Source organism: Mytilus californianus, unplaced genomic scaffold (genome assembly GCF_021869535.1).
Source record: "Mytilus californianus isolate M0D057914Y unplaced genomic scaffold, xbMytCali1.0.p SCAF_2, whole genome shotgun sequence".
In the NCBI taxonomy this organism is placed as follows: Eukaryota; Metazoa; Mollusca; class Bivalvia; order Mytilida; family Mytilidae; genus Mytilus; species Mytilus californianus.
Window position 1 is genome coordinate 36998115 of NW_026262668.1, and position 25449 is coordinate 37023563.

The 25449-nt window shown below is 32.5% G+C and overlaps 1 protein-coding gene across 1 annotated transcript; it reads left to right on the forward strand.

Annotated features, from left to right (window-relative positions):
- Positions 1 to 5640: 5640 nt before the first annotated feature.
- Positions 5641 to 21769, forward strand: LOC127729809 (uncharacterized). Its single transcript, XM_052237718.1, has 2 exons — positions 5641 to 6366; positions 17705 to 21769. The coding sequence occupies exon 2, from the start codon at positions 17707 to 17709 to the stop codon at positions 19378 to 19380; it is 1674 nt and encodes a 557-aa protein (XP_052093678.1). The 5' UTR covers positions 5641 to 6366; positions 17705 to 17706; the 3' UTR covers positions 19381 to 21769.
- The last annotated feature ends 3680 nt before the right edge of the window (positions 21770 to 25449 follow it).

The following is a 25449-nucleotide window of genomic DNA, read 5'->3' on the forward strand; positions in this document are numbered from 1 at the left end:
AATTCATGTGAAAGCTCGATTCATGCTAATTCCACATGAAATTTTCATGTGCAAGCTTACCTTACTTTCACGTGAAATTAACGGAAAGGAGATGTGTCTGTGTATGTTAAATAATTCTTTCATACCAATCGCTTTGGATTGAGTGCTTTGGATCAAGGCAAAAAATTTGCTGTTTTTATAATTGAACACACTATAAGTAGTGATATTAAAGATGAAGAAAACCGAATTAGTAATAGACTTAAATATCCTGGGTAGAACGGTTTCTGTTTCATGGACATTTAACTAACATTTCCTTTAATTCAAATTATGTATTTTAAATGGATTCTGCCTTACTACCCTAAAATTAGTTAGCTCTTCTTTCAAGGTCTAATGCTGTCCAAATTTTTATGCAATATTAAAACCATGCGAAGAACAAAAAGAAACACATCAAAGTTCAGGTTCTAATTTCCTGCCGTTGAATAAAAAATACCAATATTGGTATTGCTGGTTTAAACCGATAGCCAGCTATCTAAAATGCAAAGTAATCTAAAGCGTTATAATTGCATTTTTTTCAAAGGAGTTGAAACTTCCAAATTGATGTTTTAGAATATAAAAAAAAAGGAGATATGGTAATGATTGCCAATGAGACAACTGTCCATAAGTTCAATGAAGTTGATGTAAACAATTAAAGGCAACCGTACGGCCTTCAACAACGAGAAAAGCCCATACCGTATAGTCGGCTATAAAAGGCCCCGACATGAAAAATATGAAACAATGGAATTGAGAAAACTAACAGCCTATAGCTAATTCATAACCAAAAAAAAAAACAAAAAAAAAAACAACCAAATATGACAGATATGAACCAACGACAACCACTGAACTAAAGGTTCCTGACTTGGAACAGGCACATAAAGAATGTGGCCGGGGTTTAACAGTTTGTGAGGGCTCAACCCTTCCTTAACCTGGGACAGTGGTATTAAAGCACAACATAAGAACAACTATAAAAATCAGATGAAAATATTTTTAACTCATCTGATGAATACAGAGCAGAAAAATATCTCACAAAAACACAGACCAGACGGGGCAGGATATTTATACATCCATAACAACAATAACTACATCTGTATGGTTTTCGATTCAACTTGGGTATCATCTGCAGAAAGTAATTCGTGGAATTTCCCTGCAAAGGTTATCTCTTACAAAAATATGAAAACAACACGTTATAAATTTCATACGTTTAAAGTGCTTTTCTGGATTTACGAACATAAACAGTTGAAGAGCTATATGACCAAAAAAGACATTAAAAAAGCCAAGTTGGAAATAAAAACTTGGGTCTGATCCATTTGTCCGTAAGAACACTAAAATAGATTAAAACTAAGGTTTACTTAGATAAAGGGAAATATCCTAAAATTGATTAAACTAAGCTAAGATTTATGTTATAAAAAGATCTTGAAATGTGTGCACTTTCTTTAAAATTACTTTCAAAATTTTACAAATTATCATGGTATCAGAAGAAAGTGTTCTATCTTTAGGAGAATCGTGTGAACTACATTACAGACTTCATTGTAATTTAAGTGTTTCAAAAAAGTAACTAGTCAAAAATAGTTATGACCCCGCACTGTTGCTTCCAGCAAAAGTTTTAATATTTACGACTGCATATATAATCTATTGTTTTAATTGTATTATAAAAACAAGGAGATGTGGTATGATTGCCAACCATCAACCACAGAACAAGCTTAAGGATCCTCGGTATAACCATAATGTCTAACGTTAGACGTCGACAAAACCGATTTAACCCCGTCACATTTATATGTACCTCAGTCCCAAGTCGGACAAGTTCATGTCATAAATTAATATGTCTTAGTGTAGTTATATATTTAGTTTACTGAACAATATTATGACATTGTGCTGTACAGCTGGGTAGTATTCCTTTTTTATATTTTTGTCAGAACCATTCAGCGCTTATTGTATGGTATGGACTGCCAAACATTGAAGACTGTATGTTAGTTTTGTATTTGTTGCTGATGATAGTTTGGCTGTCTTCATGACATTTTTTTCCTTAGCCGTTTTTCACACACATCAACAATGAAAAAATCATAGCGCATGGAAAGCTATAGAAGTGTACTTGATAACTAGTGAAACTAATCGTAAGAAAAAATCGTCCTGATCTACATCAAAACATTGAAGAACACCATTTATGATCAGACGACAAACAACGACAATCAAAAACTAAAAGTCCTGGCCATATAGTTCATCAAAAGAATCTCCAATGCCTTAACGGGTTGAAATGAAAGAAGAATTGCAGCCAAATAAAATACCATCTTATGATATTTGTGATAGCATAACAGATAAATTTTCAATTAGGCTTTGAATATGACTACAATTTTCAGTACTTAAAAACTTAACTTTACAGTACTGTAAAATGACTGAAATTTTCAGTACTGCAAAATGAATAAAATTTTCGGTACTGAAAACAACTTTTTTCTCAACAGTACTAAAAACATGCATATGATTAAATGTACTGAAAAGATATTGGTAAGAAATGCACTTAAACATTATATTATATCAGTACTGTATATGTAGTGACATTAAAAGTACATGTAAAAGTTACGTAAATTCCTGGTAGTGTAATAATTATAAGTCATGTCCGGTGAAGGAGGAAAGACATCTATGGCAATTGGACAACATTTAAGACAGTTGAAATAATTATTAAATTATTCAGTTCAAGATCTGATGTCCTCAGAAAGTAACAGTATTACAAAAAGTCATAAATATGCTGCAATTCAAAATGAGTATTACCTGTCTTGGTGAACAGGAAAAAAACCCACTTCAGCAGTTGATAAATTAAAGAAATGTCAAAGTACACGTGGTAAATCAAGTTCCATACCATCTTGTTTTGATCAATATTGTCGGAACCTATGATTTTATGTTTACAAAATAAAAAAAAATAAAATAAAATGGTTCGCCTTTACTTTTCAAGCTTAGCCTAAAAAATTTCCAAATTAAATTTTTTTTTATTAAATTTTCAAATCGCTCGCTCGCCCCCATTTCTGGAGTGGAAAAATCCGAGGAACAAGACATTAAATTGGTGTGGTTTGACACAGTTTAACAAATAATTAAAAGATTGTTATCCGAATAATTTTAATTTTTAAAGTATCGTCACCGGCATTGTTTTACTATTGATTTTTCCTGGACTTTTTCATAAGAAGAGTGACTTTTCTATTGTTCTCGTGTCATCGGTTTCGCACCTGTAACTATCAAAGGTATAGCGATGATAATTAGTACTTCCGTTCACAATGAATTTTCAACAATATCAAGAATCTTCAAAAATATGAAGAATCTGACAAGAATTTTAGAAATTGAATGTTTCTTGTTATTTTGTTTCCTTTTATACCGTCTTTAAATTAAAAGACAAATATATACCATTCATGCATGTGATTATGGATATTTGACTCAACATATGACATTAATGTTATTATATATAATCTGTTTTATTAATAGATATAAGAAGATGTGGTATGAGTGCCAATGAGACAACTCTCCATCCAAGTCAAAATTTATAAAAGTAAACCATTATAGGTCACAGTACGGTCTTAACACGGAGCAATGGCTCACACCGAACAGTAAGCTATAAAGGGCTCCAAAAACTACTAGTGTAAAACCATTTAAACGGGAAAACCAACGGTCTAATATATATAAAAAACGAGAAACGAGAAACACTTATTAAGACTATTTTACACATAACTATGGCTTTGATCTGGTTGTGGCTTAAGTTTAGATAATAAAGTATGGTGCTGATATTTTTATATACTTATGATTGTCAAAATTATTTGTGTCTCTCAATTATACAATCTCTGTAATAAATTACTTTGCTCATCATGGGCCCTTTTATTGAAATGAAAATATCTTATCTTATGACAATACACAGAGACGGAGAGCCAGTTTACACATATTCAACCTCGGCACAGTTTATAATATGTACATGAAAGACATGTAAAACTCGAATTTTCATAATATCGAAATAAAACGTGAAATGTTTTGGAACAAAATGATTTCTTAACTTGGTATAGGTTCTTTAAATTTAATGGAGAAAATGTGGATTTTAAGGTGGTTTAACGAGGTTTTAATGGCGCGCTAATTTGCTCCTTGTGCGAATATACAGTTAGTTCCAAGGTATTTATGACATAAGAACGAACTTTTAACCATGATTTTCCTTTGTACAACCATCAAGTCTTTTTTTCAATTTAACTTCATCGCTCCTGTAAGAAATATTCTAGCTTGAAAAAGAATGATGGTAATATTTATTTGTGATTTTTTTTCTAAGAATCATGTATCTATTTCCAGCTTTTTTTTGTTAAAACGTTAAAAGTTACAGGGAGTGTATTAATGGATAATAAAAAGGGAGAGGGCAATCTAGTCTTTAAGTAAAATACGTGATTCATGTAGACAAGTATAACTACAGTAATTTTAAGACACCATTCCCAGAATAGCAATTGACCACTTCGTGACGACGGCCGTAAAACATTCGTAGGGATGCAATCGGTTTAGGATGAATATATTTCTATCCGAGGTTAAAGTGATAGCGATTGTGATACTGTACTGGACTGACGCTCTTTCGGAATGGGAAGATTATAGCGAGTACACCCAAATAAAAATCAGATTTTTTGTGTTCTGATAAACGGATAGATAATTTTCCAAGAAGTAGACATTTATATTTTAAAAGTGTTTTTAATTTACATTAATGTAGCATGATCTCGATACCTACGCCTTGGATTTGAATTAGCACTAATAACTCAAACGTAGTAATGGACCATCTATGGAACATTCCTACAATATCCGAATTCGATAAACAAGGAGATTTTTTTAGAGAATCCTTTTTCAACTTCAGGCAATCAGTTCACATTTTTAGCTCTGGTAGCAATTTTCACAAACTTTGTAAAATTCCTTCAAGGGTAGATTTCTGCCAAATTTTATTTCTTTTTTGAAGAACAGGATAAAAAGTAACAATTTTACAGACGGCAAGGTGTCAAAGTGGTGATATTACCTTACATGACCTTTTTGGTGAGGTTAGCTAATATGTGCAGTATATATAATTTTCGTGTTTAAAAAAAAGTTTACAAATATCTAAAATTAATACAGTGTATTAGCAAAATTGTAAAAACAATATATGTGTTCATGATTCTTCATGTCTGGGAGATACCAATTAAGGTACATTGTAAAATTGTGTTGATTAAAAGAAATGAGATGTGAAATGAAAAAGGTAGTGCAGAAAGTACCGTGTTGAAGTTTTTTTTTATGTGGAGAAAAACATAAATAGTAATCTCTTTGACTGAAGATGATATTTATGAAATGAGTATGGAGATTTTGATATGTGGCAGCGCTGTAATTACTGAAACAAACATGTTTAATAATTTTTGAAGTCTGCAATGGTGCATCAATGAAATTTGAGGGGATGGGGAGGACGTTCACTGCATATTCTGGCTTGGTATGAACTGAAATAAATACATTTCCCATGACAGGATGAGAATAAATATTCTGCTCACAAAAAACAGGACTACGTCTTGTAGAATATAGAAAAAAATCAGCCTACAATCAACTTCTGTCCCTATATTGTACGGCGCATCCCTAAAAATCAAATGGTTGTTCCATTAGGCCTTGTGAGTTTGACCTTTTAAATAGAAAAAAAATGACTATCTGTCTATGAACTTTTTATTGAACAGTGCAGATTGTAAAAACTCAGGTTTAAAAATGTTTGTCATCACATTGCAGTTAATCGTTTCTGTGTAAATTGAAATTAAACAGTCCTCTATTTAGATGAGTAACATAAGAAAACTGTTTTGTTCAATTGGAAATAGAATACTTAAATAATCCATATTTGTACTTCTAATGCTAACAGCTAGATATAATGGAGATCATGTAACATGCTTCAAAATTTTCTTTATAGTTTATATTTACACTTTGGTAACCGGTTGTCTGTTTACAAATCTAAATTTCATAAATAATGTATAACAATGAAATGATCCCAATGCATATTGCATTAATAAAGTCGATTTGGAATACTGCTTTAAAAAAATTAAGAATATCATTTTGCATACTTGAATGGCAAGGTGCCATAACTTATTTTTTTGTAGACTGAATTGTGATCAATGAGACAGTTTGCTATGCGGTATATTTTATATTAAATACAATATATCCAATAATGCAATAAAATACAATCAACAATTGAGTATTTCAATACTAGTTTAAGGTATTTAAACATCAACCCTGACAAAATTAGAAAAAAAACACTAATGTAGTATTTAGTTACAGCGTATATCATTATATTAACATACCTATTTTCAGCCAGTTTTAAATTGTTTTGTTATTCATGAACGATTTAGTCATCAGGTAAGCAATGTGTTTATTCTTAACCTTATTAGATTTTTGATAAAATCTAGATATAATGCTCCAACTAGAAGCAATAGAAAAAAACAAAGTGAACATTTTGTCTGGAAGCTTATTGTCAACTAGGGTTTAGGAATTTGACTTTACTTTTTTCGACAAAGAAGTCAAACTTAAGAAGTCTGTGTACTTGAAAGGGCGTCTAGAAGATTTGGGATAAATAAATACGCACTTAGATTCGAATCAGTTTGTGAGGTTGAAAAGTAACAAACTGAATAGTTAAGACTTTACTTCCACTTATTGTTTGTTTTCCCATAGGATTCAATCTATAAAATCATTTCCGAAATTCAGAATACGTCTCAAAATAGAATAAAGAATGGAAAGAGGGAATTTGTCAAAGAGACAACAACCTGACCAAAGAGCAGAAAACAGCAGAAGATAAATAATGGGCCTTAAACGCAGCACGAAAATCCCGCAACCGAATGCGGGTTTCAACTGGCCCCTAAACAATAATGTATAAGCGAATTGAAACCCACACTAAACTCCGAAACATGCAAATGAACCAAACGTGAAGAAACACAAAAGACTAACAAAGGCTCGAGATTCCTGACTTTGGACAGGCGCACAAATGTGGAGGGGTTAAACATGTTTTGTGAAATCTAAATCCTTCCCCTTTACCCCTAGCCAATGTGGAATAAACAAACAAATAGCAATACGCACAGTAAAACTTAGTTTAAAAGAAAACCGTGTCCGGTGTTTTAAAAGGTAACAGAACAAACTGCGCGAGATGACCATAATCAATATAGATTAATAAAAGTGATGTATTTCAAACAGTTTGCAGTATGAATTTGTGTTTATCGGTTTCTCTTTGCCATGCAGAAAATTTACTACGGAGGTGTTAACCTTGTTCTTAATGACTAAACAGATGTTATTTCTTCGAAAATGTTTGATGAAATCACCAAATGCGACCCATAAAACCATTTTTATGTATTATGAAAAACACGACGAGTGTCACACTTGAAACAGAAACATTATGTCACATGTGAGAAAGAAACTTAAACGACAGAGAAAAAAAAAACAAAATATCTACAGGTTAGCATACGGTTTTTTACAAAGACAAGCTTCTCTGAAATATGTTAGGCTTTATATCGTGTATGTTGACAAGTTGGGATCCATTTAACATGTACCATATGGTGTGAATAAGTCTAGATATATCATCCGCTCTTTAGTAAGAACATCGGCGATGGCCATTATATGTTACTTTTTGAAATGCATTTTTATACAATTTCACCAGATTATCATTAACATTGCTCCTCATGTATTTATGCAACCTTTCTCAACCAGCTGTTTGCTCTGAGCGTTCCTTTTTTCAATGCAGCATATTTCTTATGATCTACTTTGATTATTTATGAAAATGTTATGTTTTCATTGTACAAAAATAATAAGTACTTGAGTTGTCGAAATTATACTTTTGTACCTTATTTCTAAAAAAACACACTCTGCTATTAGTTCGATTTCCCAAATGTAATGGCAGAAAATCGATTCGAACAAATTTCCAAACAAATCAAATTGACATTTTTAAACTGAATTTTGCTTTTAATCTTTAAATGTGAAAATAACGAGATGTGTATGATTGATCATGAGTTAACTATTCACCAAAATTAAAATGAAGTGGCTGTAAGCAATTATAGGCAACCGTACTGCCTTCAACAATAAGAAATATACCCATACCGTATAATCGGCTAAAAAAGGCCCCCACATGAAAAATGTGAAACGATTCAATAGAGAAAACTAACGGCCTAATTTAAAACAAAATAATTTACAAAAAACAAATATGACAGACATGAGCCAACGACAACCACTGAACTACAGGCTCCAGACTTGGGACAAGCAGATAACAAATGTGTTCAACATGTTTGTGAGCGCTCAATCCTCCCCTAAAATTGACAGTGGTGTTACAGCACAACACAAGTACTGTTAAAAATTGCAATTAACTTATCTCAAAAGATCGGTACGAGGCAAATAAACAGCTAACGAAAAAACAATAGACACAAAGGACCTAAACTTGCAGTAACTGAAAGCTAGTGCAAAGCCAATCACAACTTAAAGATAAATAATGATCTCCCGAACTACAGTATCAGTCTTTACACATCCAACGGATTTAGTAAAGAAACGTCATAAACAGTCTGAGAAACGCATGACCTTGTGCAATGCCAAAATATAAATGAACAGTATCGACAGGATGTAAAACCACTTATAGCAATATATATTTAGTTATATTTTAATTTTTCAAAAACAAAATCAATATTAATACCAATAAAAACAATATTTAACGATATATCTACTGTGTTAAATCTTTAAAAATAATTTAATTCATAATATCAATTAGTTTATATGGATCGCATCTAAGTTTACGGGCTTTATAAACACCATCCCCGTAAAAACTAAGATGTGATGTCCCGTTTTTGATAAAAAAAAATCCATAACAGCTATATTCCCACCCAAATTTTTGTATCTATGAAATAATTTAATCAAGATTTTAATTAATTTGGACAATTTCTCTTGAATTTTCCTTAATATTGAAATTTTAAATAAAAAAAATAATAAAAATAAACGTGGTTGAGGCCAAACAATTAAGATACATGTACATTAGACTAAGTGATGTTGTATCTATATATTGAAATATGTGTTTTACTGTACTGTCCACGAGCTGATATCTATTATAAACCATTTGGTTTTTTATTTATGAGTGTATGTTCGTTGAGAAGATGAACAGGAACATAAATTAAATATAATTACGTTGTATTTTTCGCGGATATGACATACAAAAAAGCTTGTGGTCTTAGTTCATTCATATTTTAATATTATTAAATGTATTGGCTTCAGTTATCAAATTAGATAAAATATAACAATCATTAAGTCTTTCACTACTAGTTGAAGGTATTTAAATATTTGCACAATTATAGATTGTGTGGGTGCTTTTTAAATGACTTCCGTCTTACATTACCTTAAACGGTGTATTTTAGTTACGACGTATATTATTAAATTAACGCAACTTTTTCAAAGCTACTTTGTTTTATAATATATGAAAGAATAAGTCATCAGGTAATCACTGCGATTCTTCCTATCCCTATCTATTCGATTCTAATCATTAACATTATTTTGCTTTAACCTAGATATAATGGTATAACTAGAGGCGATGGAAAAGAGAAAATAATTTTCAAACTTTAATTCTGGTAGCTCAAGGTCAATTATGGTGACTACACTTTCAACGACCACGAATTTGAACTTTATGATGATATGCACTTTCAATGATGGCTTTAATGAGATTTTTCCCGAATGTCTTTGGTGGGGTTAGTGTTGCGCAGTCTTTAGTTTTCCATGTTGTGTTTTGTGTTTTGTGTACTGTTGTTTGTCTTTTGATATTTTTCTTCTTTTTTTTTTGCCGTGGCGCTGTTTGTTTTCCCAGTTAATGCGCGCAACGCCGAATATCATTACAGAAATTCAAAATATGTCTTAAAAACTCTTATTCAATAAGAGTAATTCTCATTCCGGAGAGAAACATTATAACATGTCTTACGGCCAGAAAATAGCCTTTTAATTGTAGCCAACAAAAGACAAAAATCAATAATAAAATTTAACAAGATTTATTATACAAAAGTTTACAAGAAGTATTTTACAAAAAGAAATGTCAACTTAACTGTCAAAATATATGTCCAATGTTTTGTCTTTTCTTTATCCGGAAATCTTTTCAGGAATCCACTCAGAATATTACGTCCAATAGGTCGCAATCTAGTATGATGTAGTTTGTAAATAAAAGTGTCAATCCAATTGCTGAGAATATTAATAAAATTGAGAATGGAAATGGGGAATGTGTCAAAGAGACAACAACCCGACCATAGAACAGACAACAGCAGAAGGTCACCAACAGGTCTTCAATGCAGCAAGAAATTCCCGCACCCGGAGGCGATCTTCAGCTGGCCCCTAAACAAATATATATACTAGTTCAGTGATAATGAACGCCATACTAAACTCCAAATTGTAAACAAGAAACTAAAATTAAAAATAATACAAGACTGACAAAGGCTAGAGGCTCCTGACTTGGGACAGGCGCAAAAATGCGGCGGGGTTAAACATGTTTATGAGATCTCAACCCTCCCCCTATACCTCTAGCCAATGTAGAAAAGTAAACGCATAACAATACGCACATTAAAATTCAGTTCAAGAGAAGTCCGAGTCTGATGTCAGAAGATGTTACCAAAGAAAATAAACAAAATGACAATAATACATAAATAACAACAGACTACTAGCAGTTAACTGACATGCCAGCTCCAGACTTCAATTAAACTGATTGAAAGATTATGTCTTCATCATATGAATATCAGGCACAATCCTTCCCGTTAGGGGTTTAGTATCATACCATCATAACATATATGAGAAGAACATAACCCGTGTCATGCCAACAACTGGTTTTTAAATAAATGTGTTTAGTGCCGATGCAAAGACCCTATAAGTGAATCAATATTAACGCCAAAATATGCAATCTTTAATGACCTGACAACAGTATCGTAACTATATCCCTTCTTAATAAGTCTATTTAAAGGTTTTGTTAGCTTCAGAGGTGAATACTGACATTTTTGTGCTTTATAAAGAATATTTCCATAAAAAATTGGATGTGAAATACCTGAACGTATAAGAAGTCTGCATGTTGAGCTATATTTACGAATGATGTCCTTATACCGATGATAAAATTTAGTAAATGTTTTGACTAGTTTGTGATATCGAAAACCCTGGTGTAATAATTTTTCAGTAATACATAAATTTCTCTCGTTAAAATCTATAACATTGTTACATACACGAGCGAATCGTACAAGTTGAGATATATAAACACCGTAAGATGGTGACAAGGGAACGTCACCATCTAAAAATGGATAATTAACGATAGGAAATGAAAAATCATCTCTTTTATCATATATTTTAGTATTAAGCTTTCCGCTAATGATATAGATATCAGGATCGAGGAAAGGGCAGTGGTCATTGTTAGTATTAGCTTTATTTAAAGTAAGTTCAACAGGATAAATTTCTTTAGTATACACACTGAAGTCGTTATTATTGAGAGCCAAAATATCATCCAAATATCTAAAAGTATTATTAAATTTGTGTATCAGATGTTGTTTCGATGGGTCTTTGCTGATTTTTGTCATAAATTGTAACTCATAGCAATACAAAAAAAGGTCCGCAATAAGTGGTGCACAGTTAGTCCCCATTGGAATTCCGATAACCTGACGATATACGGAATCTCCAAAGCGAACAAAAATGTTATCTAGTAAAAATTCAAGGGCATATATAGTATCAAAGCATGTCCAATTGGCATAGTTTTTTTGTTTATTGCTACTAAAAAATGACCTAAAAGAGTTTGAACATATATATTCACATTCTGACTTTTTAAATGCCCATTTAATTAGGTGTGTGAATTTTTTCTTAATGAGAATGTGAGGCAATGTGGTATATAGGGTAGAAAAATCAAAACTTTGAACAGATTCAAAATCACCAATATATGCATGCAATTTATCAAGTACTTCCAACGAGTTCTTGACACTCCAAAAGTAATTAATTCCACTATTTTCGAAGGCCTTATTTGAACAATTTATTATCAGGTTTTTGATTGTACCAAGTGTACTGGTAAGAAGAATAGACAATTTAGTAGTGGAACAATGGCTTGAAGACGAAATGAATCTATATTTGTAAGGTGTTTTGTGTAGCTTCGGAAGCCAATACATAGTTGGGACTTTCATTGTATTTGGTTCTGCTTGTAAAGCGGTAATGTCTATCGATGTCTATGTCTATGTCTGAAAGTTTAACTTTAGTGTCTGTATATATATTGTTGTTACGGAAATCTCTAGAACACTATAGAAAGGAAACTACTAGAAAATTTTATAACAGAAACTAGAACACTGTTGACGTTTAAATTACGCATCTTTTATTATGATCATTATTGAAACGTTATGTAAGTAAAATAGAAAGTTCTAATCATTCCATCAGTCTCTATGATTGTTCCAGTGATTTCTAAACTGCACAGTTACAATATCATTTTGTAAACAAGTACAAATTATGTTAACATATTATTAGGCCATATAAAACAAATTAGGCCAACTAAATTTATATGATTTATACAATATCATAAGACATGCAGTGAAAAGCGCTTAAGTGAAGTATTTTAAGCAGTGTCAGTATGAATTCTGTTGTTTTTGCTTCTTTTTTTTAACCCTGCACAAAATTTGATAAGGAATTATTGACCTTGCATTTGTAGTATATCTACCCCAGTATATACGATATCTCATGTCTGATATTTACAAGAAAGCAAATGAACCAAGGGTTCTTAAATATTAAGTGGTATTTATTTCTTCAAAATTTTACGGACATCTTTCCGTTATCATTAATCGCTATTGAATATATATGTCACAGTTGAAACACTTAAAACGCCGAAATTACCAAGGGGTGATTCAAAACTCATAAGTCGAACAAAAATTGACAACGCCATGAAAAAAAAACGATAAATGAAAAAGTCCCCAACACACTTCATACAAAACTTACGACTGAGCAACACGAACCCCATGTGATGCAACGTGGCATTTTTGAACACATACTTGAGACCTAATATCACCAAAGTCGTAAAGTTTTCTTCTCAACCAACCTTTATTGTCAATTTTTAGATGTATGTTAAGATATGAGGCAGACTTAAATTATTTTTCCCTTTATTTCAATCAGTGAAATGACATCATCTTTATAGTGGAATGTAAAGCTAAGTGATAATTAATGCTAGCTTTTCATTCTTTCTGAGACGTTACCAAATGCGAACAATCCAGTGGCGGATCTAGAAATTTTCATAAGAGGGGTCCCACTGACTGCCTAAGAGGGGGACTGCTCCAGTCATGCTTCAGTGATTCCCTATATAATCAACCAAATTTTTCCAAAAAAAGGGGGGCCTGGGTCCCCCCCCCCCCCCTAAATTCGCCTCTGCAATCAGGTGATTTCTTCTTACTGCGAACAACACGACGAGTGTAACAATTGGAGCAAAAACTGCCGAGCCTTCCTGAACACCTGTGTTAATCTCAATTTATGACAATTTTTTTATTTCAAAAAAGTTTTTAGTAAATTGTTGTCTTTATGTTCCCATTATTTTTTTTCCCAATGTGATACCTATTTGCAGGGCTTCTCGTCTATGATTGTATTTTGTTACTTTCGTTGCTTTTATGTCATATGTAAATGTTTTTGATTGCAGTCTTGTCATTTGTTCTGCTTTCCTGACATTTAACGATTTTTTTGTTGTCATTTAATCTTTAATGAAAAAATAACGTCACCAAAGATACCGGACTCTTTGGAGGATTCTGAGGAAGTATTTGATGTAACGATTTTGTATTTATTCATATCCTGCTTGTTGATATATTTTAGATGTGTTTTCGTCTCGATTTGGAATGAAATGTTTTTTAAACTGGACGTGTCGCTTCCATATAACAAAAAATATTGAAAATTTTGCAATAAATGGCATAAAAGTGAGTCTGTCAACCCATTACTTTTTAAGCATAATTACATAGTATCCTGTATTTTCAATATTGATAAATGTAAATATATCTCAACTGTCGATATGAAGAAACCTAAACGGCAGAAAAACAAACAAAACATCTACAAGTTAGAATACGGCCTTCAACAAAAGACAATTGTCTGAGCAATATGTCAAGCTCTAAATAATTCTCGTTGACAAGATAAAATCAATTTAACAGAGACTATCAAACTTAATTTTAAATGTATCAAATGGTGTAGATTAGTCTAGAGAATACAGTCTCCTCATTGGTAAGACAGTCAGCGATGGCCATGCATTGACTTTGTTATACAATGAAATACATTTTGAAATAAAATCCCACTTGATAAACTTTGTTATTTTGCATAAACAAAACTCACATTATAACAGTTTTTAATACTTTGGCCAATTTTAAGGCGGAGTTGATAATATTTCTAAATGCACCATCTTTATTATATTCTACTTTTATTATTAATGCCAAAATCATGTTTTCATTGTACAGGAGTTGGCTAAATTATACGTTCATACCTTCTCCATCGAAAGCTCTTCACTGTTAGTCCGATTACTCAAGTTTAATGTCAGAAAATCGATTCGAACAAAACTTTCCAAAAAATAAAGTTGAAATGTTTTAACTCAATTTTAATACAGTTTCCTTTGATTTTTTTTTTAATACTCAAATCCAAAATAAATATTTTAAAAGACACTTTGTTCTTGACAGTGTATGTTGCAATCAATATTGAAGTCATGCTTGATCCATCGAGATTAAGAACAACAGGTTCACAAAATGACGTGAAATTGATATCAAAAACTCGCAGGAGGGACATAATTGCGAAACAAATGTGTTCAACTTTTAACAATATATCCTATCATTTCAGACTATTCAAAATTTCTCATCTTTATTCCAAACGAACTTCCAACATAAAGGATATATTGTTAAATTTATTTCCGTCTTAAATATTCATAAAGTGGTAAAACAAAACAAAAAATCTATTTTTTGTTTTAAGGTAAGGTTTGCATGATACCTGGATTTTTTTCTTAGTGATATTATACCAATATGATACATCATTTTGTTCAGGGAGGAGTGCCCAATCATTTAATGAAAAAAAATCGAAAATCGCCCGTCCCGTTTTTTCAAGTGAAAAGCTCAAAATTGCAATTTTTGACGTTTTTTAGGGAAAATTGTATTTAAATTCTTCTGAAATAATAATATATGCAAGTGACTATAAAAAAATAAAACTGAATAAAACATGTATAAATAATTGTGGTCCATTCATTAGTGATAAATTTTAATTCAAAAGTTCTTAAAAAAATTCCAAAAAACAAGATTTTTTAATTTTTGGGTTAAAAAAATTCCGTTGCCATGACAACAAAAAGCCAAAAATATCCCCTTTCCCCCACCGTTTTTGTAAAAAACTGTGAACTTAAGGATTTAACTATTTGCATTATAATGAGCTAATAAAATTGGTATGTCCCCGAATTTGTTTTTACGGAAATGGGCGTGATGTGTTCATCTTGTCATTTCTAAAAACACAAAAATATTTTTTTTGTTGATCTGCAAAGAAGAATGTCATCTTTAATAGCATCTTTTTACAAAGAATCATTTTGTCTTGTAACAAATAGTTTGGGGCTTGGGGGGGGGGGGGGGGGGGATTAAAAAACTATGTGAATTAAGTTTTTTTATCCTACATTGAACTTTTGATGTCTACCATTGACTTTTATGCCCATAACTATCAGTCGAAGGGGAGGTGTTAAACTTTGGTCATATTTGTATACATGTACAAGACTCTGATTTTGAAGGAAACACTTATTTTCTTTCAGTGCTTCAAACTGTAATATTTTGAATATTAGGATAGCACTCTAATTGCCATTAAAAGTAATGAAAATTGCTTTATTGCCCCATGTTTTGTTAATTGTTTGTATGCAGAAATTGGATGAAAAAAACATTAGTTTTGACTAGTAAAGTCATTTACAGCAGCCGTGTTTATTCCATTCATTTAAATCTGATTTGTCCAATTGTTACACATGATGTTCAGATTTGGAGTCTTTGACCAAACAAACAAACTACATGCTCCTACACATGATGAGGGGCCTGGTGGGTTATTTTCGTTTTCATGATCGGCGCATTTTGCTATCGTGATCCGTTTTTCTACAGATTTTTTTTTTTTTATATTTTCGTGATCCGTGATCATGGAAATTTATTTTCTGTGAATCGTGATTGACAAAAAAATCATCTCGTGAATCGTGATGAGACCCCCCCCCCCTCATCAGGCCCCTCCATGATGATAGACGAAACAGAATATGGCCCAGGAATACAAATGATCAGCCGTATATGTTTTGTTCATATATAAAATAAGAAATGAAGTTATGTAGACCTGTAATTTGAAAATCTTCCACATACTTTCATTAAATTAAAATCAATTCAATGAAGTTCACAGGAGTAACGGTACTGTAGTTGAGGAGTCCCCACCGTCAATTTGCGATTTGATGTTCGCAAATGCAGTTTTACTGTCGATGCGTAGCGGAGACAGTAAAACGGAAATTTGCGACCGTCAAATCAAAATTGATTGTAGCTACTCTTCAACCACAGTAATGTTATTCCGATTCTAATGCGTTACAAAAAGAAATAATACGTTAGAGCTTGAAATAAATGGGGAATGTGTCCATGGGACACTGATGATGCCCCCTCTTGCATAAACATAAAACATTATAAAGCATTACGTATAAATTTTATAACATTTGGTTGAAGCAAACTAGAGGTTTAGAACAGAGACGAAAAATTCAGAAATCGACCTCATAAAAATACTCCGAGCTTCATTTTGAGTTCTTATATACGGAGAAAGACTAAAAACTAACAATTTCCCGGATTTTATAGTGAGTCCGTGCATGTGTAGAGACACATGTTACCATCCTTGCTTTTAGATAAATTGCTTCAAAGTTGACTGATATGCATAGAAGTTTGTTTGATAAGAGGTTGTAAAATGTCCGGTGGCAAATAGTTCAGGCATGTTAAGGACGACACAATACTATAGTTGTGTCTGAAAGACACATTTTTAATGCATCCATAAAAAAAAAGAATAAACCACACTTCTAAATTGTGAAAGGAGCTTCCCATACATTAGTTTTTAAGGTTTTACGGCGGGAGACAAGAGAAGGGACATGGGAGAAAGGAAAAAGGTACCCCCTGTCCGACCTGACGACATCAAAATTCAAACTTGTTCTGTGTGTTTGTGGTAATAAGCATTGTGCATAAGTTTCATATCAGTTGGTTGAGGCAAACAAAATTTAGAGAACGGAAACCAATTTTGTAAAAACGGACGTACACTATGATACGTACATTCGGATGGACGTACAAACAGACAAGAATAAAACTCAATGCCCGCTTTGCTATGGCGGGGGCATAAAATGTACATTTATGAATAAAATTAAATTCCGCGAAACTTCATGAATGGTTTTTGCACAAAGATGTTATGGCTAAACGTGACGTCATATAAATGAAAACTAACAAACTGAAGGTCATAACGTTACTTCTACGATTCAAATTTTGATCAAATCACATCAAAACGCCAATTTTGAGGTAGATGTTGTTTTATTTTCGGAAAGATTGTAGTAATCGAACATTGGTTGATCAAAGCAATTTAAAATGGCGGGTCCCTCCATTTTTTAATTATTTGAATTTGAGTTATCTCCCTGTGTTTGAATTTGAGTTATCTCCCTGTGTACGCAAACCTTACCTTAATAAACATAATTATAATAAATACATTTCAGTAATGGCACAATCACCCATAAATAGTAGAAAGGTCATCACGTGTCCAGAACATCCATCGGAGATAGCAAGGTTCTTCTGTGAAGATGATAATAAAATGATTTGCGATGACTGTATCATAGGAGGTCACTGTGGTCATAAAAAAATCAAACTTAAAGATTATCTCAGCAAAAAAAGGCAACATCTTCTGCAGAATGAAAAAGAAATTAGAGATCACAACCTTCCTAACATAAAGAATGCATTGGAGAAGGCACTGAGGAGCAAAACAGATTTTAATAATTCTGTCAATAAACAACTTGAGAGGGTAAAACTTAGAGGAGAAATGGTAAAGAAAGTATTTGACGAATTACAAGATGAATTGATCCAAAATTTTGAATCTGCTAGAAATGCGGCGAACGAGGAGTTTGACAAATTTTCATCTAGGCAGCAATTAAGAATAAACTTAATCGAAGAAACTATGCGTATTGTGGATTCTAGAAGTGCGGACATGTTGGATGCAGAGGTAGTGTCCTACCATGAAAAACTATCATCAAGTCTGACGGATGATCCGTACTATGACGTAGCACCGAGTATTCAACCACCCATATATCAATGCCAGGATGATTCAGTGCAAAAAGGTAAATTGCAGACTATTCTAGGCCACATGGAATCAGGGACTTATGCTGAAGTTGCTGAAGTTGATATTCTTCGTATGCCAAATGCGAATCAAGAAAGAAACGCAGAAACACAAAAAGAAACCGGAAGATATTCTTGCCCAATATCAATAATAGTTGAAGACAAGAGAGATTTCTTGGCTGTTAAAACGTTTAAAAGTACTTCCAAAGTTACCCATATTGTACCAAAGCAGAGTCTACAAGCATGGCTAATTCACAGCAATATCGAAGAAGTAGACTGTACCACGGGAATGGTAAAAACAAAAATAATAAAGACTATAGAAGAGCAAACACAGTGTGCCGCCCGTAATAATGCAAACGAGCTTATCATTGGGATGTGGAACAAGAAGTCACTCAAGCAGCTGAAATATGGTGGATCATTTGGATTCAATTTCTTCTCCAGAAATAAGAGTTATACCCTTGGAAATTATGTTAACACCGCACCTCTTCTAGCTGTGTGCTTATGTACCTGTAGATCAACATCCGTAAATGGTGACATTACAGTATGCCTTGTCGAAAAACCAGCCTCAGACGAATATCCAGTAAAGAATCTGATTATTCGACGATATGCAAATGACAAAACTCAGCCTGTGAGTGATCTTGTTTTGTCGGAAGATAGAATTGATATTGAAGCACCAGTTTATATTTCCGAAAACACGAAAGGAGATTTATGTATAGTAAGTTGTCCGGAAGGAAAGGCTTCATGGATTACCATTACGGATGAAACTGGAATCATGAAATTTAGATATCCAGAGGCCGATCTAAAGGTTGCAAACCGAATTGATTATGATTTTATAGGTGCAGGATTTTTATCTGACGGAACAGTTACCGTATTAGACAAAGTAGGTTTTAGACAGCATCTAGTCGACAAAGAAGGCGTGTTACGGCAAATAGACACGCATGAGAGTCAGCCTGCATGCCTGGCTATTGCTCCTAACGATCATGTCTGGATTGGTTTTGATGATGGACATGTTAAAATATTCACATATAGAAATGAATATTCTGAGATTTTATTAAGATCTTAAAGCATGAGGAAAACAATTTAGAATCAAACAAAGGAGGAAAACTGTGCATGGTAACAGTGTTTTCATGATAACTGCAATTTAAAATTCTGGCTGATAGTTAACATAATTATGTTTACCTTGTCGCATTAAATGCACACAAATGTGATTTGACCTATAATTTTTAACCTTTTATACATTGAGACTTGGATGGAGAGTTGTCTCATTGGCACTCAAACCACATCTTATTTATATTATAAATTTTGTTTTATATAGATCAGACTTCCAAGGGCTGCCATTCGGTATATTAAAACAAATAAAAGTAAAATAATAAGTCACGGCTGTCAAATATTTCTATCAGATCTTGGACTATAGGATTGTGAATGCAATAGAAATTTCAACTTCAAAATTTGTGCATAATATTATCAAACAGCGGATCAAATCATAAATAACAAATGTGTCAAAATTATCATTACTCCTCAACAGTACTGCGCATTAAGGAAACGCATACTATACTTTTTTTAAGAAAAAACGGAAGGCGACACATAATCCTATGCAAATTATCAGGCCCATTAGCTGGCAAAATCATGTTCACCGATTTGACTCAAATTCTCATATTTGATTTATACCATACTAAAACGTATATCCAAATTACAAAAAGTCTTAAATAAACAATTAACAATGCATGGTTTCGATGATAAATATATATATATCAGAATTTTGTCAGTATTTTGTCTAGACGTCATGCAATTAATAATCGAGAGGACCTCCGAAGACTGCCGACGGTAATTTAACCCCATATAAACATAAATATAAATATAAATAAATAGCGACCACGTGCAATTGATTTTTTTTTAGGTCTGTTTGATTTATTTTGTAGGTTAAAAGGTAATGTTTATTATCGTTTTTATCTGTATAAGAATGATTTTTTTGTTAATCGAATCAGTCAGCAAAATAGTTTATCCTTGTTTAACTTTCAATGTGGACATTATTTTCCTTTTGACAGCTAAATATACATGCGTAACCCATCTCCAGCCAAGGAGTTAAATTAAAGGTCACATGAATACGGATTCAATGAGGTCGAATTATTTACTTGCAAGTGAATAATTCATCAGCGATATTTCTTAGCTTATTTTACAAAATTGAACCAAACTGTCTGCTATAAGCGAATTATTAGTTCACAATTTCATTTTTATTAATGATTGAACAGGGGGAAAAAATCATATTTTACTGGTTTTTATAACTCGTAGCTTATGTCCCTTTAAAACTTAATTGGAATTTGTTTTTAATTTTGAAAACTAATTAGGTTACTCTCTTTAAATAAGGATTATTATTATTATTAGTAGTTGTAGTTCATTTTCATTAATGATTGAACAGGGGAAAAAAATCATATTTTGATGTTTTTTATAACTCGTAGCTAATGCCTATTTTAGTAGGAGTAAGATTAGGAGTAGGAGGAGTAGGCTTGATTAAAATTGGTTAAAAATGTTGTTATGCGAATAAATCCTCGAAGTACCAACTTCAATTTATTTTTCTGCTGGATGCATACCTCTCTTGAACTTGCCAATTATCCGTATATGTATGCAGTTAGACCAAAGAAGTTCAGTGGAATACTTCCGTAGTGATCGATTGACATGCAGCAAAGATCAACACATTTGAAATTTAGTTTCTAAGCAAATTACGTGGGAAGAGCAGACCGGTGAATTCGAAAATTTAGGTGGGAAAAATATGTATTTTTTGGGAAATTGGAAGATGCTAAGAACTATGTGGAACATGTGAAACACTTGAAAAGTTTGTAACCTGAAAGACCATTTGATTTTTTATATACATGATTTTTATAAATTACTTTTTCAATGTGCTGCAAAGATCAACATTTTTTAAATTTCAGTTTCAGATTATCAAATATTTTCTTTTAAGCGGTAGGTGTTCAGAAATAACTTTTGATTAGTATCGTCACCGCTGCAGCATCGTATTTTACTATTAATTTTTTCGACGTTTTCATTATTCGCGTGTCATCGGGTTCGCCACAGTAACGACCGAAGGTATAGCGATGATTATCAGTATTTTACAATGAAGAGTCTTCAACATTAATCCGAAGAATCTGACAAATATTTGAGAAACTGAATGTTTCTTGTTTTTCTTTCCTTTTATACCATATTTAAATAAAAGACAAGGTTCAACCATACATGCATGTGATTTTAAATATTTTACTAAATATATTACATTTATGTTATTATATATAATCTGATTTATTAAGGCTGTTTTACACATAACTATGGCTTTGGATAAGGTGTGGCTTAAGTTAAGATAATAAAGTACGGTTATTATAAATTTGTATATGATTTGTATATGATTGTCAAAATTCTTTGTGTCTCTCAATTATAAAATCTCTGTAATAAATTACTTTACTTATCATGGGCCTTTTTATTGGAATAAAAATATCTTATTTTATGACAAGATACAGAGATGGAAAGCCGGTTTACCACAGTTTATAATATGTACTCAACTCGAAGGACGTGTAAAATTTTCAAAATATCTGAATAAAACAGGAAAATGAATTGGAATAAAATGATTTCCCAACTTTGTACAAGTATCTTCAAAATTTAATGGAGACAATGTTGATTTTATGGTAGTTTAAGGAGCTTTTGATGGCGCACTTATGTTCTCCTTACGCAAATAGCCAGTCCCAAGTTATTCATGCCATAAGAACGAATCCATGACATTAAAATAGTTAAGACTTTTAATCATGATTTTTGTTTTGTACAACCATCAAGAAAGTCTTTTTTCAAGTTTTTTCATCACTCCTGGAAGAAACATTCTGGTTTGAAAAAGAATGAGGGTAGTACTAATTTGTGATTTTTTTTAAGAATCGTATATCTATTTCCAGCATGTTTTATCAAAACGTTTAAAGTCACAAAAAGCGTATATTTGGATGATTAAAAGGGACAGGGCAATCTAGTCCTTAGGTAAAAGACATGATTCATATAGACAAATATGACTACAGGAATGTATTACACAGCCTCTCGAATAACAATTGACCACTTCATGACGACGGCCGTAATACTTTTGTAGAGGTGATATGGTTTAGGGTGAATAGGTGATAGCAATCACTTAATGAACTGGTGATAATGTTTTATTCATATAACGTTTATGTAAATTTTAAAAGTTTAAATTTGTTTAAAAACTTTCCTTGACTTTTAATGGTTTTCTACCGTGATGCCAAAATTCAAATATTGTTTATTCGTTTTGAGTCTTATGAAAGAGGGACGAAAGATACCAGAGGGACAGTCAAACTCACAGATCGAAAACAAACTGACAAAGCCATGGCCAAAAATGAAAAGACAAACAGACAAATAATAGTACAGATGACATAACATAGAAAACGAAAGACTAAGCAACACGAACCCCACCAAAAAATGGGGGGTGATCTCAGGTGCTCCGGAAGGGTAAGCAGATCCTGCTTCACATGTGGCACCCGTCGTGTTGCTTGGGTTATTACAAATCCGGTAAATAGTTTAATTCGGTAGGTCACATTCGTGAAAAGGGAAGGGTATTGTAGTTACGACATAAGGAACATATCCGATATCATCTGTGAAACGGTTATTCCATAACGGTCAATCAACTCGTGATGGCGTCCGTAAAATTTACGAAGGGATGATTTCAACTTCACCATTTGGAACTCTTGGTTTAATAGCTTCCTTGTGAGCAGCAATCCTCTATCAAGGAAATCATGATAGGAAATACAAGCTCGGGAATATCGTATCGATTGGGAGATATATACTCCGTATGCAGGTGCTGCTGGAATGTTGCTATATAGAAATGGAAAGTTCACAATTTGGAAGCTGAAATCATCTCTTTTGTCGTAAAGTTTTATTTTCAACCGACCCTCATTGTCAATTTCTAGATATAAGTCAAGATATGAGGCAGACTTAACTGTATCTGTAGTATCCTTTGTTTCTTGTTCGATGGGATAGATTCGTTCAACATAGTCACCAAATTTTGTATTATTTAGTGAGAGAACATCATCTATATAGCGGAACGTAAAGTTAAAGGATCTTGCTAACTTCTTATCTTTCTTCCTAAGAAGTTCTTGTATGACGTCAGCCTCATAATAATAAAGAAATAAGTCGGCAAGAAGAGGGACACAATTGGTTCCTATTGGAATTCCGACAGACTGTTGAAAAAACACGTCCTCCAAACGTAACAAATATGTTGTCAATCAACATTGTAATCCTTTACCAACATCGGAAGAAGACCTGTAGTGACCATATTTCTATATATCAGTCACCTTTGGGGTTGACGGGCTTGTGTACTCCCCTCCAAAAGAAGGATCCAATTATATATATTATGCTCTATTTGGGGTTGACAATTTGGAAATCCTAGCATACAAACCATTCACTGATATGGCATCTGTTTGTACTAGACTAAACGAACATATCGGGATGATGAACCTCTTAAAAAGAGCGACACTAAGTCAAGATCCCAAGCACAAATTTACCTTGGCAAGATTGAGAAAAAGACGGTCAATATACAAACTCCTAACTAGCCTACTGCCTGTCAATACATTTATTTTTGGCATTGCACAAGTCATGTCTTCTTTGACTGTCCATGACGTTAAAATACTAAATCCCTGGGATGTGTTTTAGTTGATTTTAGTCTCTGGTGCATGATTTTTATTATTAATTGTTTTTGGCTTTTAACTAGCAGTCAGTAACTGCGAGTACTCTCAAATCGTACTTTCTTGTTTATTTGACCTGTTGCTACATATTGTAATGCTTTTTTGTTATTTAATGTTATTCAGGGTTATATCTGGTCTATATACCAGCTTTGATAAGTGTTTGGTATAACTATCAAATTTTCACTTCTTCGTACTATGAACATAAAAATTATTTATTTGTAAAAATATTTCCTTTCTCTATTTGAACTGTACACGTATACATAACAACAAAATTATTTTGATTTACCTATGTTTAAAGTAATTGCAAATGGCTGATATTTTTGTTCAAGTATATTGTTTTTCTTAAATTGTTTAACATTTCACAGCGGTGTAACTTGTTACTTTAATTATTCTTCCCTTAGTTTATTTATTTTGTATTTGTATTGTATCATAGATCAAATTTATTTGTTCAGTGTATGTTCACTGGTGTTAATATGTCTTTTGATTGAGTTAAGCCATTTCAATTGATATTTTATAGTGTGTTTTTTTTTATGTTGTGATGTTACACTATTGTTTCAGATAAGGGTGAAGGTTTGGTACCATTAAAACGTTAAAACCCGCTCCAATTGTTTGCACCTGTCCTAAGTCAGGAATCTGATGTTCAGTATAGTTGTCGTTTGTTGATGTGGTTCATAAGTGTTTCTCGTTTCTCGTTTTTTATATAGATTAGACCGTTTGTTTTCCCGTTTGAATGGTTTAATTTACACTAGTAATTTTTGGGGCCCTTTATAGCTTGCTGTTCGATGTGAGCCAAGGCTCCGTGTTGAAGACCGTACTTTGACCTATAATGGTTTACTTTTATAAATTTTGACTTGGATGGAGAGTTGACCATCTTCTTATATCTATTTGATTGATGCACTGATGCGCGTGTTTTATAATTTACAGTGACACGTTTGCATGCAGACATCCACGATTCCAGGAAACAATTTTATTACCAAGTCCTGTTTAACCGTTTGCTTACATTGATAATATGTTAATGACATTAAAATCGATAAAACAAAATTGAATTTTATAAGAGTTCGTAAGGTGACCCGCCCCAATCTGTATTTGAGACAATATCTGAAAAAGTCTAATTTCCATGTCCCAACTTTCACCAGCAATTATATTTTTATTCAGGCATCTTTTTGGAAAATTTTAAGTTTCAGTATTTATTTAACTAGAGTATATTATGCACCAACTATTGCCAATTAAACACTCTTTCTTGTATTTCTTCTAATAAAATATTATAATTTAAATGTTCAACCCCCCGAAAAATCATGTTGTCCGGTGTTGTTTTCTGACAACTAAATCATTCAAAGAATATCTAAATTAAGTAAACAGGCTTCCGATTTTCACAAATATGATAGATTATATAGAAAACTTGTCCCTTAATGGTC